The sequence below is a fragment of the Diospyros lotus genome, chromosome 1, assembly GCF_014633365.1.
Source record: "Diospyros lotus cultivar Yz01 chromosome 1, ASM1463336v1, whole genome shotgun sequence".
Lineage (NCBI taxonomy): Eukaryota > Viridiplantae > Streptophyta > Magnoliopsida > Ericales > Ebenaceae > Diospyros > Diospyros lotus.
Genome location: NC_068338.1, coordinates 44,022,371 through 44,042,781, shown reverse-complemented (window position 1 = coordinate 44,042,781; position 20,411 = coordinate 44,022,371). Strand labels below are relative to the sequence as shown.

At 36.8% G+C, this 20,411-nt stretch overlaps 1 protein-coding gene across 1 annotated transcript in view; it reads left to right on the top strand.

Annotated features, from left to right (window-relative positions):
* The window catches only part of LOC127813184 (delta-1-pyrroline-5-carboxylate synthase), a 32,775-nt gene extending 12,731 nt beyond the window's left edge, over nucleotides 1-20,044 (top strand). Inside the window, exons 7-20 of the mRNA XM_052354003.1 lie at nucleotides 12,218-12,368; nucleotides 12,557-12,721; nucleotides 13,405-13,482; nucleotides 13,820-13,909; nucleotides 15,398-15,484; nucleotides 15,584-15,670; nucleotides 15,778-15,874; nucleotides 15,991-16,094; nucleotides 16,245-16,320; nucleotides 18,600-18,750; nucleotides 18,833-18,901; nucleotides 19,095-19,161; nucleotides 19,247-19,317; nucleotides 19,601-20,044. Coding sequence (XP_052209963.1) covers nucleotides 12,218-12,368; nucleotides 12,557-12,721; nucleotides 13,405-13,482; nucleotides 13,820-13,909; nucleotides 15,398-15,484; nucleotides 15,584-15,670; nucleotides 15,778-15,874; nucleotides 15,991-16,094; nucleotides 16,245-16,320; nucleotides 18,600-18,750; nucleotides 18,833-18,901; nucleotides 19,095-19,161; nucleotides 19,247-19,317; nucleotides 19,601-19,682 — 1,375 coding nt within the window. The 3' untranslated portion in view covers nucleotides 19,683-20,044. The remainder of the gene's footprint in view (nucleotides 1-12,217; nucleotides 12,369-12,556; nucleotides 12,722-13,404; nucleotides 13,483-13,819; nucleotides 13,910-15,397; nucleotides 15,485-15,583; nucleotides 15,671-15,777; nucleotides 15,875-15,990; nucleotides 16,095-16,244; nucleotides 16,321-18,599; nucleotides 18,751-18,832; nucleotides 18,902-19,094; nucleotides 19,162-19,246; nucleotides 19,318-19,600) is intronic.
* The last annotated feature ends 367 nt before the right edge of the window (nucleotides 20,045-20,411 follow it).

The following is a 20,411-nucleotide window of genomic DNA, read 5'->3' as shown; positions in this document are numbered from 1 at the left end:
GGTTAAGCCCTAGGATCATGACAATGTGCGACATCATTTCATTTGGGAGGTGCTAGACAGGAAGGATCTTAAGTTGGTAAAAGGTAGCTAGTGAAGACAATGCAACAAATATGTTTACCAAGGCCATTCCAGCAGACAAGTTGAAGCACTGTTTGAAGTTACTCCAAATAGCTTCAGGAAGCCTAAGTAGTCAAGCTTAGGATATGGAAGAAGGAAGGTAAAGAAGAAGGTAGATGCAGAATCCACAGAAGAATCTGAAGATTGAAGACTCAACTTATGCAAATGGTGGAGAAATTGTTTAAGTTTGCACCAATTAAGTCTAAATTCAAAACAAAGGCATGAAAGAAACCTGAAGTTATGTTTTTATTCTAAGTCATCGTAATGGTAACTAACCATGTAACGGTTAGTACCGACTTTTATTTCTTTTAAGTGTCTTGTAATTGTTGCCTCCTCTATCCTCTATAAATAGAGGGTCGGCTATGTTTTTTATGCGCGTCTTCTTCATTTTTCATGTACACGAGAGAGAAAAAAGCCTAGGTTCTTGGACTTTGTAATCTCTAGGAGGGAAGCATGTGTAAGAAGGCTTTGTGTGTGTGTACCTATTTGTTTTATAGTGGATTTTTGTGGCGTTGCCTTTAGTCTGGACGTAGGACTTTGATTCATTCAAAGTCTAAACCAGGATAAACCTTTTGCCCCTTGTTTCTTTTTTGTTCTTTTGCATGAGAATGTGAGAATTGTGTGCTAAATGTTCAGTTAATTACTCAACATAGAGGGAGAGAGAGAGCAACAAAGAATTTTGTGAGAGAGAGAGAGATAATTTAGAAATTGAAATTCAGTAATTCATTCAATGCCTCCAAACATATTGGTTAGCTTTATATATAGCTAACCAATCAACTGTTGCAATTCAGTTACAAGTTGTAATTGCTCTTTATAGAATTAATATGCTACAGCTGACATGCAAATTAAATGGCTACACCCTACTGAAACCTATGATCATGATAGAGTGTCTTTCCTTGCTAGGAAATGTCTAGTTTGAGCCATAGCTACTGCAGGGAAGGCAAGCCCATCACCGTAGCCCCATTGCAATGTACAACATCGTGCCTTGTATCCATTGCTTTTTTTTTTTGCGTCATGGTGTTAAGTTGGCTCAAGTATGGCACCACACCCGAGAGAGAGAGAGAGAGAGAGAGAGAGGGGGGGGGGGGTTGAATTGGGTGTTTTAAAAATTTACTTGAAATGTGAAAATCTTTGTTTGAAATGAGGTTTTAGTAAGTTAAAACAGAAAATGTCAAATGCAATGCTAGAAAGATATAAAGCAAGAATGAAAAATGACACGAGATTTATAGTGGTTTGGTTAAACCCAGCTTATTCCACTACCTTAGCTCCCCACTAAGGGTTTCCAAATCCATTAAAACCTCATATGTAACCAAGTAGATCCTCTAGCATAAACCTCTAAGAATACAAACCTCCTACCAAACCCAGTAGGCTCTTTAGCACGCAAGTTAAGAATTACAAGAAGGAATACAATAAAAAAGATGTGAGAGTTAACACTCTTAGTTACAATATCTCTCAAACAAAATATACAAAGGCTAAAACAAGATATCACAATTGATATATGTAGCCTTTTGAGAGAGAAAATGAAAGCTTAAGCACTAAAGAGAAGAATGAATGCTTTGGTAAGCTCTTGACACTATATTTTCATTCATTAGCCTTCTCTGGTGCTTCCTTGGGCTGTAATTATAGACTTATTCAAAGCTTGAAGAAAAACTAGTCGTTATTAGCCATTGGAGCCTGCAAAAACTAGTTGTTAAAGAAATTTGCAATAAAAACGGTTGACAGGGATAGAAACGGTCGACCGGTTTTTATGCAGTAGCTGTCGATTGTGGCTGGCCAAGAGCTTACATAAGACCGATCAACAGGCTTGGAAAACCAGTTGACACCTCAAGGGAAAACGGTTGACCAGTTTTAGAAAAAGGGTTAACAATTTGGCCTTCAAATTTAAAAACATGAATTTGAGTTTCAAATGTTATACGGCAGTTTTGATTGATCAAATACAAAAATTTCTTTTGACAATAAAAACTTAGTTTTCCAAATGCCATTAAGGATATTGACAACTTATTTTATGCATTGGATAATTTTTCAATATGGTGCTTAATTATAGAGGTTAAAATAATTTAGTCTCACTTATAGAAAATCATTTTATAAAAGATGGATGCATAATATTTGATTAATCAAATGAAGTTTTTCATCATCAAAACAGAATCAAAGAGCAAAACAACACACGGGTCTAGGTCATCTTATAAGCAGGATGAGTTTAAGGTTCGAACCCTAGACCCAGGGGAAATAAGAGAACTCCTAAACCAGTGGGCTACCACCACGGTGCTATTGAATGCACTTATTCATTTTAACCATTTTGCCATAATTTCATAACATCATTGACAATCTCCTTGTTGTCTTAGATTATTGATCCATTCTCATATTTAGTGAACTTTATATTATATTTTCAGTTACTAATTTACTTAACTTAAATACAGATTCTAAGCAGGGGCGGAGCCATGATTTTAGTTTAGTGGGGCGAATTTAAATATAAAAAATATAATTTTAAAAATAAAATAATAATATTATTAAAATATTTTTTTTTACAATTATTCCTTGCAACTTTTCATACTAGAGTTTGCAATTGTTCAAGAAAATTATATTGATTATTTGAATTTTTAGACTCTTCATGACCATGAAAGGCTAGTTCTTGTCGTAGAAAAAGTCGAACGCAATCAATTGATTGCATTTAGAAGAATTCGATAATCATATAGTGTTTGTTTTAATTGTCTGAAGAAAACTATTTTAATATTTTACTCTTGATTCATTAAGATTTCACAGTTGTTTCGAGTTTAATTGCGTGCACTATTAGCATCTCTAACATGAACTTAAAGTCTTATCTTTTATTTTTTTAAATTAATGAATCCTTCTTTCAAAAAAGAATCACCATCTCATTGTTCCCCATTATTTGTTTTAAAAAGATAACAGTATAAGCAAAATGCGACATCTTTGCTTATACTATATTCCAATTAATCACCAAATTCATTGAACCAAGCTGGAATGAATCGTCTTGATTTTGAAGCTGACACAGACCGCTTTGCAAGTAGATTCTTTTAATTTGATCCTGAAAATTAATATTGTAATCCATTATTGTAGTTCTTAGCCCGAGATCTATAAGAATTTGTGCAACATCAATTTGCTCAATACTTGCTTTGTTAATTTGTTTATTTTCTTTAATATAAATTTCCTCCATGCATATTTTCTTTGCTTCACAATTTTCTTCAATACTTAGTTTTATTTACATCATCATTGTAAAAAAATAAAATTATGAGCAAATTGTAAAAAATACTGTAATAGTTACTATTAGGCCATTATATACTTGCTTTCTTCAATACTTATTTTTTTAATTTCTAGTAGTAAAATATAATATATATTTTTTAATTTTAGTAGTAAATTATTATAATAAAAATAAAAATAAAAAATCTAACCCAGTGGGGGCAACTGCCCCCACTGGGCCTCAGGTGGCTCCGCCCCTGATTCTAAGGTACCCCTCCCTATCTCGAATATAGGGGTTTGCTTAACTTTATATTACTGAATATAGGGATCTTGTTGTGAGGTTTTTCTAAATCATACAAATCATATGAGAATTCTTTTATTTGTTTCTTTAACTTTCCCTTAGGCACCTCAACAAGTGTGTAGGTTAACAATCATGAAACTAAATTGATTTTTAGATACTCTGGTTTCACTTAATCATTGCTCAATCACCATCTCCTAAAGTTTCACAGTGTGGCTCATTAACTTATCCCTTTGTAATTTGCACAACTTTGAATATCTCTTTTTGGTTGAATAATCTCCTCAATATTTCCAGTGTTAAATGTATTACTTATAACAGCCAGTCCTAAGGTTGATAAAGGAGCAAGGTCACATTAGATGGCTGACAACCACTATAAAAATTATCAGATCTTTTTATCATGGATTCCAATGGCTTCATTATAAACAACAACATATCCATCCTTTATCCCACTATGTGGGGTCGGCTACATGAATTCTAGACTTTTATGTATTTCTATTTTTTGTCATATCTTCATTGAGATTCATACACTTCATATCAAACTTTAATGTCTCCCTCAAAGTCTTCTTAGGTCTGCCTCTACCTCTTTTTTTGATTAATTGTTCCATTTCATCAACTCTCCTCACAAGCGTCTCTTGGTCTCCTTCTCACATGACCAAACCATCTTAGTCTAGTCTCTCTCATCTTCTCCTCTATTGGCACTATTCCTATCTTATTACGAATAACTTCATTTCTAATTTTATCTTTTCTTGTATGGCCGTACATTCATCTTAACATCCTCATCTCCGTTACACTCGTCTTTTGCTCATGTTGGTATTTGACTGCCCAACATTCTGAGCCGTACAACAAAACTGGTCTTATAGCTGTCCTATAGAATTTTCCTTTCAATTTTAATGAGATTTTATCATCACATAATACCCCCGATGCATTTCTCCATTTTAGCCAACCTGCCTTAATTCTATGTGTGACATCCTCGTGAATTTCTCCATCTTTTTGAATCACTGATCCCAAATATCGAAAATGGTCTTTTCTTTGTAAGATTTTGTCTTTCAATTTTATTATAACATCTTCTACTCTTGCATTCTTACTAAATTTACATTCCATATATTATGTTTTCTTTTTGCTTAATTTAAATCCCTTAGATTCTAAATTGTTTCTCCATAACTCAATCTTAGTGTTCACTCCTTCTTTTGTTTCATTCACTAACACTACGTCGTCTGCAAATAGCATACATCATGGCACATCTGTCTGAATATCTTTAGTGAGTTCATCCATTACTAAAGCAAATAAGTATGGACTTAGTGCAGAACCTTGATGCAATCCTATTGTAATTTTAAACGGTTCAGTATCCCCTCCGCATGTTCTGACCCTTGTCTCTGCACCATGATACATGTCCTTAAGGGCTTGTATATAGGCTATTCGGATTCCTTTCTTCTCTAAAACCCTCCATAATACTTCTCTAGGGACCCTATCATAAGCCTTTTCTAGATCTATAAACACCATATGTAGGTCCTTCTGATGATCCCGATACCTTTCCATTAGGCGCCTCAGTAAGTATATAGCTTCCATTGTTGACCTACCAGGCATGAAACCAAACTGATTTTCTGAGACCTCTGTTTCTTTTCTGAGCCTCTGCTCTATTACTCTCTTCCAGAGTTTCATGGTATGGCTCATTAACTTAATTCCTCTGTAATTTTCACAGTTTTGAACATCTCCTTTGCTCTTATATATAGGGACCAAAGTACTCTTCCTTCACTCATCTGGCATCTTTTTTGATTTAAGAATCGCGTTAAATAATTTCGTTAGCCAGGAGATACCTTCTTCTCCCATGCATTTCCATGCTTCTATTGGTATATTATCTGGTCTCACCGCCTTATGATTTTTTCATCTTTTTTAATGCTTGCCTTATTTCATTTGGACTTATGCGTCGATAAAATGTATAGCTCACGTTCCCTTCGGAGTTACTAAGATGTCCCAACCTAACTTTTGTGTCGCCATCATCATTGAATAATTTTGTGAAATACTCCTTCCATCTCTCCTTAATCGCTCCCTCATTCACTAATACATTTTGATTTTTATCTTTTATGCATTTCACTTGATTTAAATCCCTTGTTTTTCTTTGTCTTGCTTTAGCTAATTTATATATATCCCTTTCTCCATCTTTTGTATCAAGTCGTTTATATAGATTCTCGTATGCTTTTGATCTTGCTTCACTAACAGCTTTTTTTGCTGTCTTTTTTGATTCTTTATAATTTTTTTGATTTTCTTCATTGTTGCACTGATATACAGCCTTATAGCAATTTTTCTTATTTTTAATTTTCAATTGCACTTCTTCATTCCACCACCAAGACTCCTTAAGGTTAGGGGCTCTACCATTTGTCTCTCCAAGCACTACCTTTGCTGTGTTTCTCAAGGTATTAGCCATTTCTCTCCACATTTGGTTTGTCTGTCCTTCTCCATTCCATTCTCTTCTATCCCTTAATTTTTCTTTGAAGATTAGTTGTTTCTCCCCTTTTAAGTCCCACCACCTGATTCTTGGATTTTGTTTTATGTGATTTTTTCTCTTCCAATTTCTTACTTGGACGTCAAGTACTAGAAGTCTATGTTGAGTAGTCAAACACTCTCCTAGTATCACCTTACAATCCCTACAACATACCCGGTCCTCTTGTCTCATGAGGAAGTAATCTATTTGAGTGCTTGATGTGACATTTTTATATGTGATTAAGTGTTCATCTCGTTTTTTGAACCTAGTATTGGTTATGATGAGCCCATATGCCATTGCAAAATCTAGAATAGACTTACCCTCATTATTAATTTTCCCGAATCCATACCCTCCATGTACATCTCTATAGCCGTTTCCGTCTCTACTCACGTGACCATTTAAGTCACCTCCTATAATCACTTTCTCTCCTCTTGGTATCATTTGTATGAGTCCCTCTAGGTCCTCCCAGAATTTTGCTTTTATCTCCTCACCTAACCCCGCCTGTGGTGCATATGTACTAAAGATATTCATAGCCATTCTTTCTAGAATAACCTTCACCATAATAATCATATCCTCTATTCTCTTTACATCCACTACCTCATCTACTAAGCTTTTATCCATAATGATCCCTACTCCATTTTTTGTTTGATCATTTTCTGTGTACCATATTTTATATTCATTTTTTGACAAAGTTTTTGCTTTTTTCCCTACCCATCTCGTCTCTTGAAGGCACATAATATTAATATTTCTCCTAATCATCACATCTACCACTTCCATAGCTTTGCCTGTTAATGTTCCTATGTTCCATGACCCAATCCTTAATCTATGATTTTGTTTTTGGCTTTGACTTTGAATTTGATTTTGTTTTTGATTTCGATTTTGGTTTTGGTTTTGGTTTTGATTTTGATTTTGATGTTGGACTAACTTCTTTACCCACCATCCGTCCAAGCAAATGCGGGAACCCTTGCTCATTTGTCATTACATTCGGGCGCCGATGCAGCGGCCCTAGCTCACTTGACACTACACGCAGGCAGTGTAGCGCGTTGCTATGAAGGGTTACGCCCACGTTCAAACGTTTTTTCATAAAATGTCTAGAGTTCATGTTTTGAATCCGACTAAGTTTTACGTTGGCTGTTGGCTACCTAACACAACCCTCCTCCTTGCATTATGCTTCCTTTTTATGCTTAGGTCATATAAACTATAACACCAAATATATCTTTCTTGATGCAATACGTAAAAGAGACATCTTCCATTATCTCTGCCAAAACATACCTTTCTAGATGTTCACTAGCCCATACAAAACATAATCCTAACTTCTATTAAAGGCTTATATGCTCATGTTAGCATCTGGTGAAGACATATCTGGAACAGATCCTTTAGCTTTTTGTTTGACTAGAAGCATTGATACAAAAATAGGTGCAAAAGCAAATATAGAAACATGCAAGGAATATAGTAACAGTAAGGTTGCTTATTTTTTACTAGAAAGTTCTGGATTTTACTTGTGGAAACACCCTTTTTCAAAGTAAGGTAAACCACACCCTCCCAACTCTCACAAAGCAGGGAGCCTCGTGCACTGAAGGCGTCTCCTTTCTTAAAGATATTCAAAAACAGAATGTTGTGTACCAAAGCACCAACATATGTCAAATATGAGCATAATAGAGATATACCAAGAAAATATAAAATTAAGAATGAGGTTTGTTTGTATTAAGGTGAGTGGTTTTTTTGGAGAGAAGATGTGTGAAACACAATTAAGATGGTTTAATCATACAGAAGAAAACCAATAGAAGGTAATGTGAATAGAGTGTATGGTATGGGACAAATCTTTAACAAAAGAGAAGAGAGAAAAACTAAGAAAAAATTGGTGGGAGACTTAGGTATGATATGAATTGTAAGAGCCTTACAGGTGATAAGGCTGTAGATAGAGATGATAAACAAGTTAGAATTCATTGTAGCAGACCTCACATGGTAAGATTAAGGCTTTGTATGTTTTTTTTGCTTATTCATGAACATAATAACAAAGTATTGAAAATATTAAAGTATTGTCATGAACCTAGGGTTCATAACTGGTTTAAGAAGTAATTGGGGAGGGATTGAATTGGGGAAGAAGTCATAATTCAAATAGAACTGATAACAGAATGATTGGAGAAGGAAATGGAGCAGAAATGGGGGGAAGAAATCAGTAGAAAGGGAGAGAGTAATAGAGAGAAACGGAAGGGAGATTTAGAGAGAAATGTAGAGAGGAAAATCAGAGATTCAATTATCAATTTTCAGCATGCCTTCTCTCGTGGAATGGGATGAATACATATAGGTGCTGTTTGGCGTGGGTGTGGATCCGGTAGATCATCCCCCTCCAGCAGTTACAACAAACTATTTTGTTCTTTTCCTAAGGCCTTACATGTGGTCGTTCTAATTCTAACAGAATTGATAGCTGGAATATAGGTGCAACAATTAAAGTAAAAGAAATACAACATAGCTATTCTAATTAACTCTAGGGTTGTGGCAATTCCCTCTCCTTGAAAAGTTTCTTGTCCCCAAGAAACTTATTACGTTGAGCTGTTCATATTCATCCAATTCTAGCTTTCTCTACCAGTTTAATGCTTTTTTCCTTCTTTATCCTTCTAGACTTTTTCCTCTTTTCTTTTTTCTCAACCGTAGCAACATCATGACTTGCTGCCACATCGTCTTCAACCATCTGTTCATCAGTCAATGCAATAGACCAGCATTCGAATTTTCCAACTGGAGGAGGAACCAATACAACAGCTGGAATTTTGTTCCCTTTGGCAAAACCTACAACTTTTTCAGCTACCTCCCTTAGTTCTTTTCCAGTTACAACCCGCACTGGGGGCTGTCTGATACCTATTTTAACCCCAGCCAAGGATGATTCAACCTTCTTTGGATCCAAAGACAAAGGATCAATATACTTAGGGCCTTCTTTAATTGCATGTGGTCCATCACAATCTTGACCCGGCCTAGGATAAATGTTGCAGGTATTCCCACTCTTAGCTTCCGGTAGGTCCAAAATCGGAGGGAGAATTCTAGCTCCAATATCTGTATAAATTGTTGGTCCTTCAATCAGATTTTCTTAACCCAATGCTATTCCATTTTCCACAAACTTCTGATCTGGAACACTACCAAATCCTTCCGCCCATGCACTAGCCACCCGGGGTAACGAGTTGGCTTTGGCTTCCTCTATCACTTCATCAATTGCTTCCCTATTATTTCCTTGCAGCCTTTCAGTAAATGCATCTTGGGGTATTATTTTTTCTTCTAACTTCTCAATCACTGCAACTGAATCCCCTTTCTGCCATCTTGACTTCTCCTTCGGTTGGTCCATTTTGAGAAATTCCTCTTTGTTAAAACTTCCATGATAATCATCGAAGTATTCAATAAGAAAGTTGCAATGATACTTCTTGATTAGTATCATTGCAAATTCTTGCAGTTTCTCGTGGAACATTCGACTAAATTCCTTACACTCTTCATGAATCCCATTGCTTGTTCCTTTGTCCTTGTTACTACCAACTGAAAATGCAGCTTCCTTTGGCTGCCATTGAGGCTCCATTCTAGTTGAAAGGGAAGCTTTCTCCTGCTACAATTGAGACTCTAATGGTCTCATATATGCACTATTCCCCTTGGCTGTCTTTTCACCAACAACATACTTTGAAGACTAAGGAGCTATATACATACTGCTCTTCTTCAAACAAGTTAGCCAAAATTTTATAGCCAAAATCTACCTCTTGTTTCCTTTGCTCACAGCCTCAAGCACCAACAACCAACGAGCTGGTTAAGCTGGAAGAGTCCACTTCTCACTTTCACTGCTTGCCGGAATTAAAACGGTTCAGGGATTTTCCCCAAACCACGACTGCAGCAGCTTGGACACAGCAATGAATCAAACTGATGCTTCGCCTTCGCAGTCGAACCTTCCGCTTCTCTTCCACAAGTCGAACCGGAAGCCCAAGGTCCTTCCTGTGAGTTCGATCAGTTTTGTTGCAACCTCCAGAAAATCAATTGACTCCAAAATAGTTGTTATGCCTTCGCCTAACTAAATTAATCAACTCTGTTGCTCTGAATCACTAAAAATCTCAGCCGAATTCAACCTACTGCTCCTGATTTCTGTATAATAATTACCGAAATTATTGGCTGAGGGTCACTCACCAGCTGCGCCTTCCATGTTCGAACTGAGGGGGCTCGCTTGCTTAGAGATTAATACCTTCCAATGCCTAACCACCTTCCAGATCTCCAGAGTCCCTGGAACACCGCCCAGCCAAGTCACCTCCAAATCACCACGAAAATCACTTGCTCGTTGCTTCAGTCGCTGGTTATAGGCTCGGTTCTCTCTGGATTGATTCTTCTATAATGGTTGGAATCCCCTTCCGAACAAGGTGGGCAGCTCGCCTCACCAGAATGGTCAAAATTGCTTCTCGACCCAAAAATTGCAGCACCACCGTGCCTTTCTATCTAGCGGCCACACCCACAGAATATCGAACGAAATCCCTAACAAAACTGCCATAGCCACACCTATAGAAAGCTTACCGGTTTGGGTCACAATGGTCTGGGCCATCCGCTTCACCTCCGACAGGCTTACGCTCACCTTGGACAATCGCAACACTCCCAAGTCCAAATCACGACCTCCTGGCCGTTCGCGTCAACCTCTGGTCACCTCCTCTATCACGGTCGGATATGAGAATCACTAACCCGATACCGTCCTTCGACTCAACCACCAGAGTCTTAGCCGAAGTCACTCCTCCTTCAGATTCGAGCCGACACTCACCTCCTCGTGCGTCGGAATCAATTCCGAGATTCAAGGGACGTCTTCGTCTTCAAAAATCGGACAGTAGTGTCTCTGATCTGCAACCATGTCCAGAAGCAGTAGCCCCGACCCAATCGGAATTCGTCTGATTAGCTCGCCACTGAAATTCGCCTTCAACTAGAATCAAATCCACAGCCAAGGATTGACTGCTCTGATACCGTTTGTCATGAACCTAGGGTTCATAACAGGTTTAAGAAGTAATTGGGGAGGGATTGAATTGGGGAAGAAGTCATAATTCAAATAGAACTGATAACAAAATGTTTGGAGAAGGAAATGGAGCAGAAATGGGGGGAAGAAATCAGTAGAAAGGGAGAGAGTAATAGAGAGAAACGGAAGGGAGATTTAGAGAGAAATGTAGAGAGGAAAATCAGAGATTCAATTATCAATTTTCAGCATGTCTTCTCCCATGAAATGGGATGAATACATATAGGTGCTGTTTGGCGTGGGTGTGGATGCGGTAGATCATCCCCCCCTCCAACAGTTATAACAAACTATTTTGTCCTTTTCCTAAGGCCTCACATGTGGCCTTTCTAATTCTAACAGAATTGATAGCGGAATATAGGTGCAACAATTAAAGTAAAAGAAATACAGCATAGCTATTCTAATTAACTCTTGGGTTGTGACAAGTATTAGCAATAATCTAATATGAAATTGCATTCAGTTTATAATAATAACAACAATAAACAAAAACATTGAAAAGATGGCGCTAAACAAATATAAAGAATACCACTAAATCCATGATGATGATAATTAAACCTGCTAATGGGAGAGTAATTAGTTTCAATTTTTTTTTCATCCAAAAAGTTCTTATATTTGATGATTTTATGTTAAAAAAGTTTAAAATCTATTATAAATCTCGCAATGGCAAAATGTTTTGAGTCCATGGACAAATGAATACATTGTGTGTCCTACACTGTCCAAAAATGTAAATAATAATAAAAAAGAAGGATTTTGGGAAGTCCATCATATATCTCAGAGTGCGTGTTAGACATTGGCTGTTTTACCAATGTGAAGTGGCTTTGCTTCTTGGGTGCTGAAGCTCTATGTTTGCTTTTATTAAAGAGCTTGATCGAGTTGATGAAAAGGCTCACAGCTCCTTAAGACATCTAAGTTTCTTTTTCTACAGAGATAAGCTTTCATCCTTTATCCCCACAAAATTATTTTTCAAAGCTTCTCAAGCCTACTAGGTTGGTACCAGAGTGGTAGAAACTAAATATGATACTCCAGAAACTGATTGTTGCAGCCTATACTTTGTGATATGATAGTGTCTGCTGTCTCTTTTCTCTGAAGCATACTGTGTTCTTTGTTGGGTTTTTCGAAGTGGCAATGGTTCTGACAATATCCTAAAAGTACTTAAAGGACAGTGTATTGGTACTCTCTTCCATCGAGATGCACATAAATGGGTACCACAGGGAGAAGTTGGTGCTCGTGAAATGGCGGTCGCAGCAAGAGAAAGTTCTAGACGACTACAGGTAGCATCAAACCGTGCTATGGTCACGAGGATTTCATGCCTCAAATATATTTTCCAGAAGCAGTGCAAGAAATTTTTTTATATACATGCTATAAGATGGAATATTTGCATAAAAATTGTTACTTTCTGGATGTATATTATTGTCTGCAGCATGACTTTTCTGAATACTATGGTATGTTCTGTCTATAGGCTATGTCTCCACAAGAAAGGAGTAAAATTTTGCTGGACGTAGCTAATGTTCTGGAAGCAAATGAGAAACTTATCACAGTAGAAAATGAAGCTGATGTTGCTGCTGCACAGCAGGCTGGCTATGAAAAATCACTGGTATCTCGGCTGGCCCTGAAGCCTGGGAAGGCAAGAATTGCTTCATTTTTACTCTCTCTCTCTCTCTCTCTCTCTCTCTCTCTTTGTGTGTGTTGTTTAGAGAGAGGGGGTGTGATATCATTGTCCCTGAAATAGTCACTCTCTCTCTCTCTGTGTGTGTGTGTGTGTTGTTTAGAGAGAGGGGGTGTGATATCAGTGTCCCTGAAATAGTCACTATGCATTCTGATGAGAATTAGTCCTGTTCTTTCTGAATGGCTTAGCAATCTGATACTGTAAAGTAATTGAAAGTAATTGTCTGTCTGAAGCTGAAGAGAATGGAAACACAGACCTCCACAGTTATCTATTGAAAGTGAATAGAGGGAAAAAGGTCCAAAAATAAAGTAAAATGGATCTTTGGTAAAGAGTGGTCGCTTCTAGCCCTTTTAGCCTTTGCTGCAGGTTTAGTTCTGGCTAGCCTGTTTCTCCACTGGGATTTAAATTCTCTACATACCGAATGGGCAGCAGGTCATACTATTTGAGCTAGGAGTTTGCCATTACTGAAGTTTGGTTAGGTTGAGAAATTGTGTCTTATCAGTTTATCTTTTTGTTTTCTGAGTAGTGACACCTTTATTTAATTCAAGAATTGGTATCTTCTCTTAAATTATTCTCATTTAAACAGCATCTTTTCTTCTGGAATTCTTGTGTTCTTGTTTCTGAACTCCTATATGTTGTAGATATCAAGTCTTGCAAAGTCAATTCGTGTGCTTGCAAACATGGAAGAGCCAATTGGTCAAGTTTTGAGGAGAACTGAGGTAGGTCAATTGAATATTGAGTACAAAATTCATTCAGGTTCTTGTTTTTGTGTTTTGTTTATAAATACCTTTAACTTAACACGTGGATTACCTACTAAAGAGAGATTCTCTGCAATGATAAATTATAGCCTTTGGCACTGTGCTCTAGAAGTACAAGCAAATTAAGTTTCTTCTGGACAACATAAATGAATGTTTACAATCTTTATTAGCAGTAGGCATTTTACCTGTTTGTTGTGGAAGCCCATTACATTCTGATCTATACATTTATGATATAATTATAATTCAGCTCATGATCTTTTATCGTTTCTGATGAGTGACTTGTTACTTTTTCATTCAGATTGCAGATGGATTCATCTTAGAGAAGACGTCATCTCCCTTGGGTGTTCTCCTGATTATTTTTGAGTCTCGGCCTGAGGCCCTAGTTCAGGTAATAGGGGTCACATCTATTTGAGCTACTTTCTGTTGTGAGAAAGTTGAAGTCAGCTTATTATATTTTGTAATAGGACATTGTTTTCCTGTCATTTGAACTAGAATGCCATTCGTAAATTGGCTGTATGCATTGCTATTGAGTTTGTCATTGTTTTATGTTGTTACAATTTTTGTAAAAATGGCCTGCTGATATTTCTGAGTTGTGGGTTATAGTTGGTTTTCTCAGCTATATATATATATGTGTGTGTGTGTGTGAATATATTTCTTTAATTGCGTGCATGGATGTTAGTTCTGGTGCATGTTGCTTAGCTGATCTTTCGTGTGACAGTGTGACAATTTGTTTGGGCCACCTTTTCCTTCCTCTTCTTTCATTGGGACTTTAGTACTTATAATTTGTCATACTTTGGCCTAGGTTGGGGATAGATAATTAGATATCACTGTTGCTTGATGCTTCAGAGTTCAGATCTTCTCCCAAGCATCTCCCAGAGCAAATTGGTTTACCTGTTCATATTACAATTATATACCCAAGCATCACGTAGAATTTTATGCAGTGCATATTTTTAACTGTTCATGCTGTGATTATATGCCCATGCCCAGCGTTCAGTTACATATTGCAGTACCTAGGATTAAGTCTTCAAAAGGTATTTTAACACATGGACATACACCTGTACTTGATACTCAAACTTGAGTGTTGGTAAAATAGGATTGAGACTTGCTATGCGCACGAAGGAGATTGTCTGAGTAGATTGCTTAAATTAGTATCCCTCTCTCTCTCACATCAAGAATGTGGTCTTCACAACTATTCTCCATTCTTGTTTTCCTGTCACTTCCCTTGCACCGTAATTGGCATATATCCAATCCTGATTGTGCTGCTTGGACTAATTGCTTAAGTTTTACAATGAAGTATGTTTGTTTTAAATACGTGTGTCATTTGTTTGTCATCAGGTTCCTTCCTAAGTAATGTCATGATTAAGAAAAAATATATTGACTAAGATAATGTTTGTTAATCAAGATATAGATCGGAAAATGTAAGATATGAAAAGCATTTCAGACTTTTGTCATTTTCAATGTGTTTGTTAAACTTATTTGGTGACCTTTGAAAAAGAAGTCACATGACTTCTTATCTGTCATTTTTCATATATATATATTTATCTCTCCGCCTCCAAAATAAGCATATCTTAGACCTTGCAGATAAAAAAAAATGACAAATATGTCCTCCAGTGCATTCTAAAAAAATTAACAAATAGTTTGATAAAAAGTTTGGAATGCTTTCCAGCCTTATCTTGATTATTTCATATCTTAGTCTGGAAAGCATTTTAACCTTATCTTAATACAATCTTATCTTACTCATTTTAACAAACGCTACCTATGAAAAAATATATTGTTTTTGTTTGTCTTATTCAGTAACATGTCTGAAGAACTATCTTTTGAAGTACACTGTTCCAGTGATCATGCAAGCCTTATATTCTCCTTTCTATTTGAATAGATAGCTTCATTAGCAATCCGGTCTGGGAATGGGTTACTCTTGAAAGGGGGAAAGGAGGCTAAAAGATCTAATGCCATCTTGCACAAGGTTAGGTTTCTTGAATAAACTTTATTGGATTATTGACCTTAATCATCCAGTTTTGGATGGGTTATTTTTAAATGTTTACATCTTTTCTCCATATTTTAGGTTATTACTTCCGCCATCCCTGATACCGTAGGTGAAAGGCTTATTGGGCTTGTGACTTCTAGAGAGGAGATTCCTGATTTGCTCAAGGTTGGTTGACCCTGGAATGATGACCTGTAACTTGAACTCGTTGTTGCTATAACTGATGATTGATGCATTAAATATAAGATGGAACTAAAGATTTACTCTCTTCTCAGCTTGATGATGTAATAGATCTTGTGATTCCAAGAGGTAGCAATAAACTGGTTTCTCAAATCAAGGAATCAACAAAAATTCCTGTTCTGGGACATGCGGGTAATTTATTGCTCTTTGAAACCAATTTATGGCATCTGCACTATCTGCTGGTTCATTCTTTGTGTTAGAAATAGAACATTTATGGTGTGATAAAGCTGCTGTATTTTACTTTTCAGATGGAATTTGCCATGTATATGTTGATAAGTATGCTGATATGGACATGGCAAAGAACATTGTATTGGATGCAAAAACAGATTATCCAGCAGCTTGTAATGCAATGGTAATCTATATCTTTGCTATTTATTTTAATTTGATAATGTCATGGGTGATCATACTTTTAAGTAAGGTCACGATTGTTTTGTCAACTACGCTTTTACATTTGCATTTGCTTGCCAAGTACTACAGCCACTTATCCTCTTAAATTTCTCAGGAGACGCTTCTTGTTCACAAGGATTTGATGCAGAATGGCAGCCTTAATGAGCTCATGGTAGAACTTCAAATCAAAGGTTGGGGTTCTTAGCAAAAAAATCTTCTTGAAACTGATTATCCATTCCTATGAGAATCTATAAAATTCTTTTAATATGCGAAATGGATATTATGGTGAGCTTCCAATGCCAATCAAAATTAGGATGCTTTGCCAAATGAAGACTCTTTCCTTATTGCCCATCAATTATATTCATCCTTGGAGAAATTTCATGTGAAGCATCACACTTTGTACTAGAATATGTGATAGAGATCAAGAGTAATAATTATTTTAGAATTCATAATTCTAGTTATATAGGGTTTAGTTATTTAGAAATTTTAGGATTAAGAATTTTATATTATTGATTTGCACTTCAGTTTAGATTCCTAGTCCGGTGAGGATTAGAAATCCTACATTTATGTTTCCCTGTTTATTTAGGGTTCTTAATTTGGCAGGAATTTTAAATTTATAAGTACCTCAAATTATTTAGATTTGATTTATGATTGTTGAACACAAGAATTAGATTACCCCCTCTCTCCCAGTTTCTTCTTGACTGCTTTCTCTTTCTTCTCTATATTTTCTCCTCTTTTTTCTACTTTTTTTCTTCTTTTAAATTTTGTTCTCCATTAGTGTATTTTCTCCTTTGCTGACATCTTTTCATTCCGACACTAAAAAGAAAGCCAATGATGCAATTCAAGTGATCATATCAGTTCCCAATCAATTAATGCTATTAGACAACATTGCCCACTTTCACCTAATTCTTTACTTGCACTTCTTGTCCTTGCAGCTATTGTTGGTAAAATAGCAAAATTGAACCTTCTATATTTCATTTCAACATAGAAACATGTTATATCTTTCAATATAAGAGCCATCTTCCCAAGTTGCCTACAGAAACATGTATATTTATATTCCTGTTGGAGATAGTGCATCTGATTACGGCAATGGTTTTTCTTCCCCTTCAACTTTGACTAAACAGAGATTGCATGTGGTCTCTACTTAGAAATTACATTCCTTGTCAGGTGCAAGACAGGTGGGATCAGTGAGGCTAGGAATCTGACCAGGACTCGGCCTGCTGTACAATGTAGTTTGTTAAAACCTGACATAATCTCAACTTCAAGCCTGATATATTGCAACCCCATGCCAATAACAATTACAAATTGGTGAATTTGGGATTGATCTGGCTGGTTTGTTTATGGCTCCTATTTGATCCTGTCCATGGAAAAAGAGAAAAAAATCCTGATAAACAGTTAGGTATTAACCTTGCAAAATCTAATTCAGGTTGGTTGCGTTAGTCATGACTAGCTTTTCCAAGCCTTGCTCTGAGTCTGCCCTGATTGAGATTTTAACCCAAGCTTGGTCACAAAATCCATCCAGAAGAAAGGTTTATTCCATTTTGGAGGATCAACCAACTTAAATTACTGCCTTGCTCTAGCTTTTTTTACCTCAGCTCATCCATTATGTGCAGTCAATTCAATTTCAAGGTTTGCTCTGTAGGACTGACTCTATTAAACTAACAAATACAACCTTAATTCTGTTTAAAGAAAAGGCATCATTTGGGCCAAATGAAAAAGGATATAGAGACTTTTAAGTTTATTCACAGAGCAGTTGATTAGGAAAGTGACAGCCCATGCTTGGAATTTTGATGTTGATGACCTGTAGGCAATATTATCTTTATCCTACAGATCTGGAAGTGGAGAATTTTTATTATTATATTCTTCTTCTTGTTTTGTTTTTTATTTTTTTAAAGTTGTATACTTTGAAGTAATTTTAATTTCAGAGTTGCAGTGACACTTTGCTTGGTTCTAAGTAGTTTTTTACGTGATTTTTGGGATGTGGGCTGAAAACAGTTTCTTCTTAGCATCTTCAGACTGGTCAATTATAATGAGACAGTAGTACAAGTTAATGTTAAATGAAGTCTGTCTTGTTGACCAAATGTCTTTGTGCAAGTGGCTAGTACATCTGGCATATTTTGAATGATAAGAGACAAGGGGCCTTAGTGTTCTGTGAAGTATGGGAACGTGCTTCTCTTTTTCCATGTGAAAGCAGACTTCAACTTCAACATGATCAACCTTAGCAAGTTCTCCATGAAAACTTTCGGGCTCAGTGTAATTATACCTCCCCCTCCCTGCCAAACCCCTTGTTTTGTTTGATGAGGGTTAAGATGTTAACAGATTTCATCTATGCATCACCGTTTCATCGGGTGGTCTGTGCTACAGCTTAATCTATGCATATATTATTCTAGAATCAAGCAGTCTGTGATCTGCGGAAACAACCAAGTAAAACAAATTGATGATCAGGGCTTATAATATGCCATCAATGCAGGTGTATCTATTTATGGTGGACCAAGGGCAAGCTCCATACTGAAAATTCCAGAGGCACACACATTTCATCATGAATATAATTCACTTGCTTGCACTGTTGAAATTGTGGATGATGTATATGCCGCTATTGATCATATACATCATTATGGAAGGTATATTCACTTGCTTGTTCAGAAGGTAGCTGTGAATTGTAGAAAATTATGCAGAAGTTTGATAGTTTACTCTTATCGGCAGTGCACACACTGATAGCATTGTTACAGAAGATCGCAAAGTTGCAGAGATCTTCCTAAGTCAAGTTGACAGGTTCAATTGCTTTCTTCTGTGTTACCATGTTACCATTATCTAAATACTTGGTTACTTTACGTTTTTTCAATTAATGGTGAAGACTGCAGATGTGACAAACTATATTAGAACTTGGTCATTTAGTCTGAGTTTAACTAAAAAGTCCATAGCAGTGTGCTTACAAACTTTCCCTATTGGTTATTTGCATCTGCAGTGCCGCTGTATTTCACAATGCAAGCACGAGGTTTAGTGACGGAGCTCGTTTTGGATTGGGTGCAGAAGTATAACACTAACTAGCTCCATTGACCTTCATTTTACATAGCTCAAGTAACTCTGCCATGATACTCACACTTCTTTGCCTAACAGGTTGGCATAAGTACAAGTAGGATACATGCTCGTGGTCCTGTAGGAGTGGAAGGATTGCTAACAACACGATGGTATGCTGACACTGTCCATCCTACTTCATAATTTTAATTGTTGGGTAGATTGTTTGGAAGCACAATTCTTGCGGTAATTTCTGGTCAAAGTTCCATTTGCTGTTATGAGAGAAGATAAATCTAGACGAAGCCAAAGCCAACTAAAACCACCCCAGATGCTTTTATTTTTGCTTGCTTTAGATCACTTAATATGACAGGAAAGATGCACAGTCCTTTTCCTTAACGATCAATTTCTAGTCTGGTACGGGGACCATAGCTACAACTGTCGTGTTTTTAATTGCAGGATTGCTAGAGGTAGCGGGCAGGTGGTGGATGGTGATAAAGGGGTTGTCTATACTCACAAAACCCTTAGCCTACATGCTTGAGTTCATTTAGATGCTTTCACACATTATAACAACCATTGGAGCTTTCTCCATTACAATCCGCTCCTCTCAGGCCAGATGAAGTGAACGGATGTGGCTATAGCAGTGGCGGAATACCCTTTCCTGATGCGAGGAAGACGCAGTTGCAGCAGTCCGCTGGAATATCCTCCTTTCCTGTTGCACCTCTACATATGTTGTACCATTATGTGCAATGGACTCTTTTTATTTATTAGGTTCTCTCTCTCTCTCTCTCTTCAACTTATTGGCAGATGATCTACATGAATCCATAAGATTATCAGGAATTGGGTTTTGGAGTTACATTCTTATGCTTGCTAATTGAAATAAAACATGTTTAGCGATTTTAATTTTTACCGCTTGTGGAGTGGTGTGCCAATATGATCCTCCTGATTGCTTTTTGCGCATTGACTTGTCGACAGCCATACGGTTGAATCATTTTCCTCTTCCAGGAACACTTTGTGGCTGAACCAGCCAACTTGATAAGAATCAATCACCGATGATTAATTGTGAAGGAACCACCTCAAAGCAGATGTTATGGACGGCTTACAGTAAATTGAATTAGTGCACAAGTTGAAGGAAGTGAGAAGAAGGTAGGAGAAATAGAGAAAAAGGAGAAAATTAGAGAAGGGAGGGGGACGTTTGTTCCACAGCATAATTCTCTTATCCTGCATGCATGACTCCCTTGTCCAAGCCACAAAACAGCGCACTTGACCA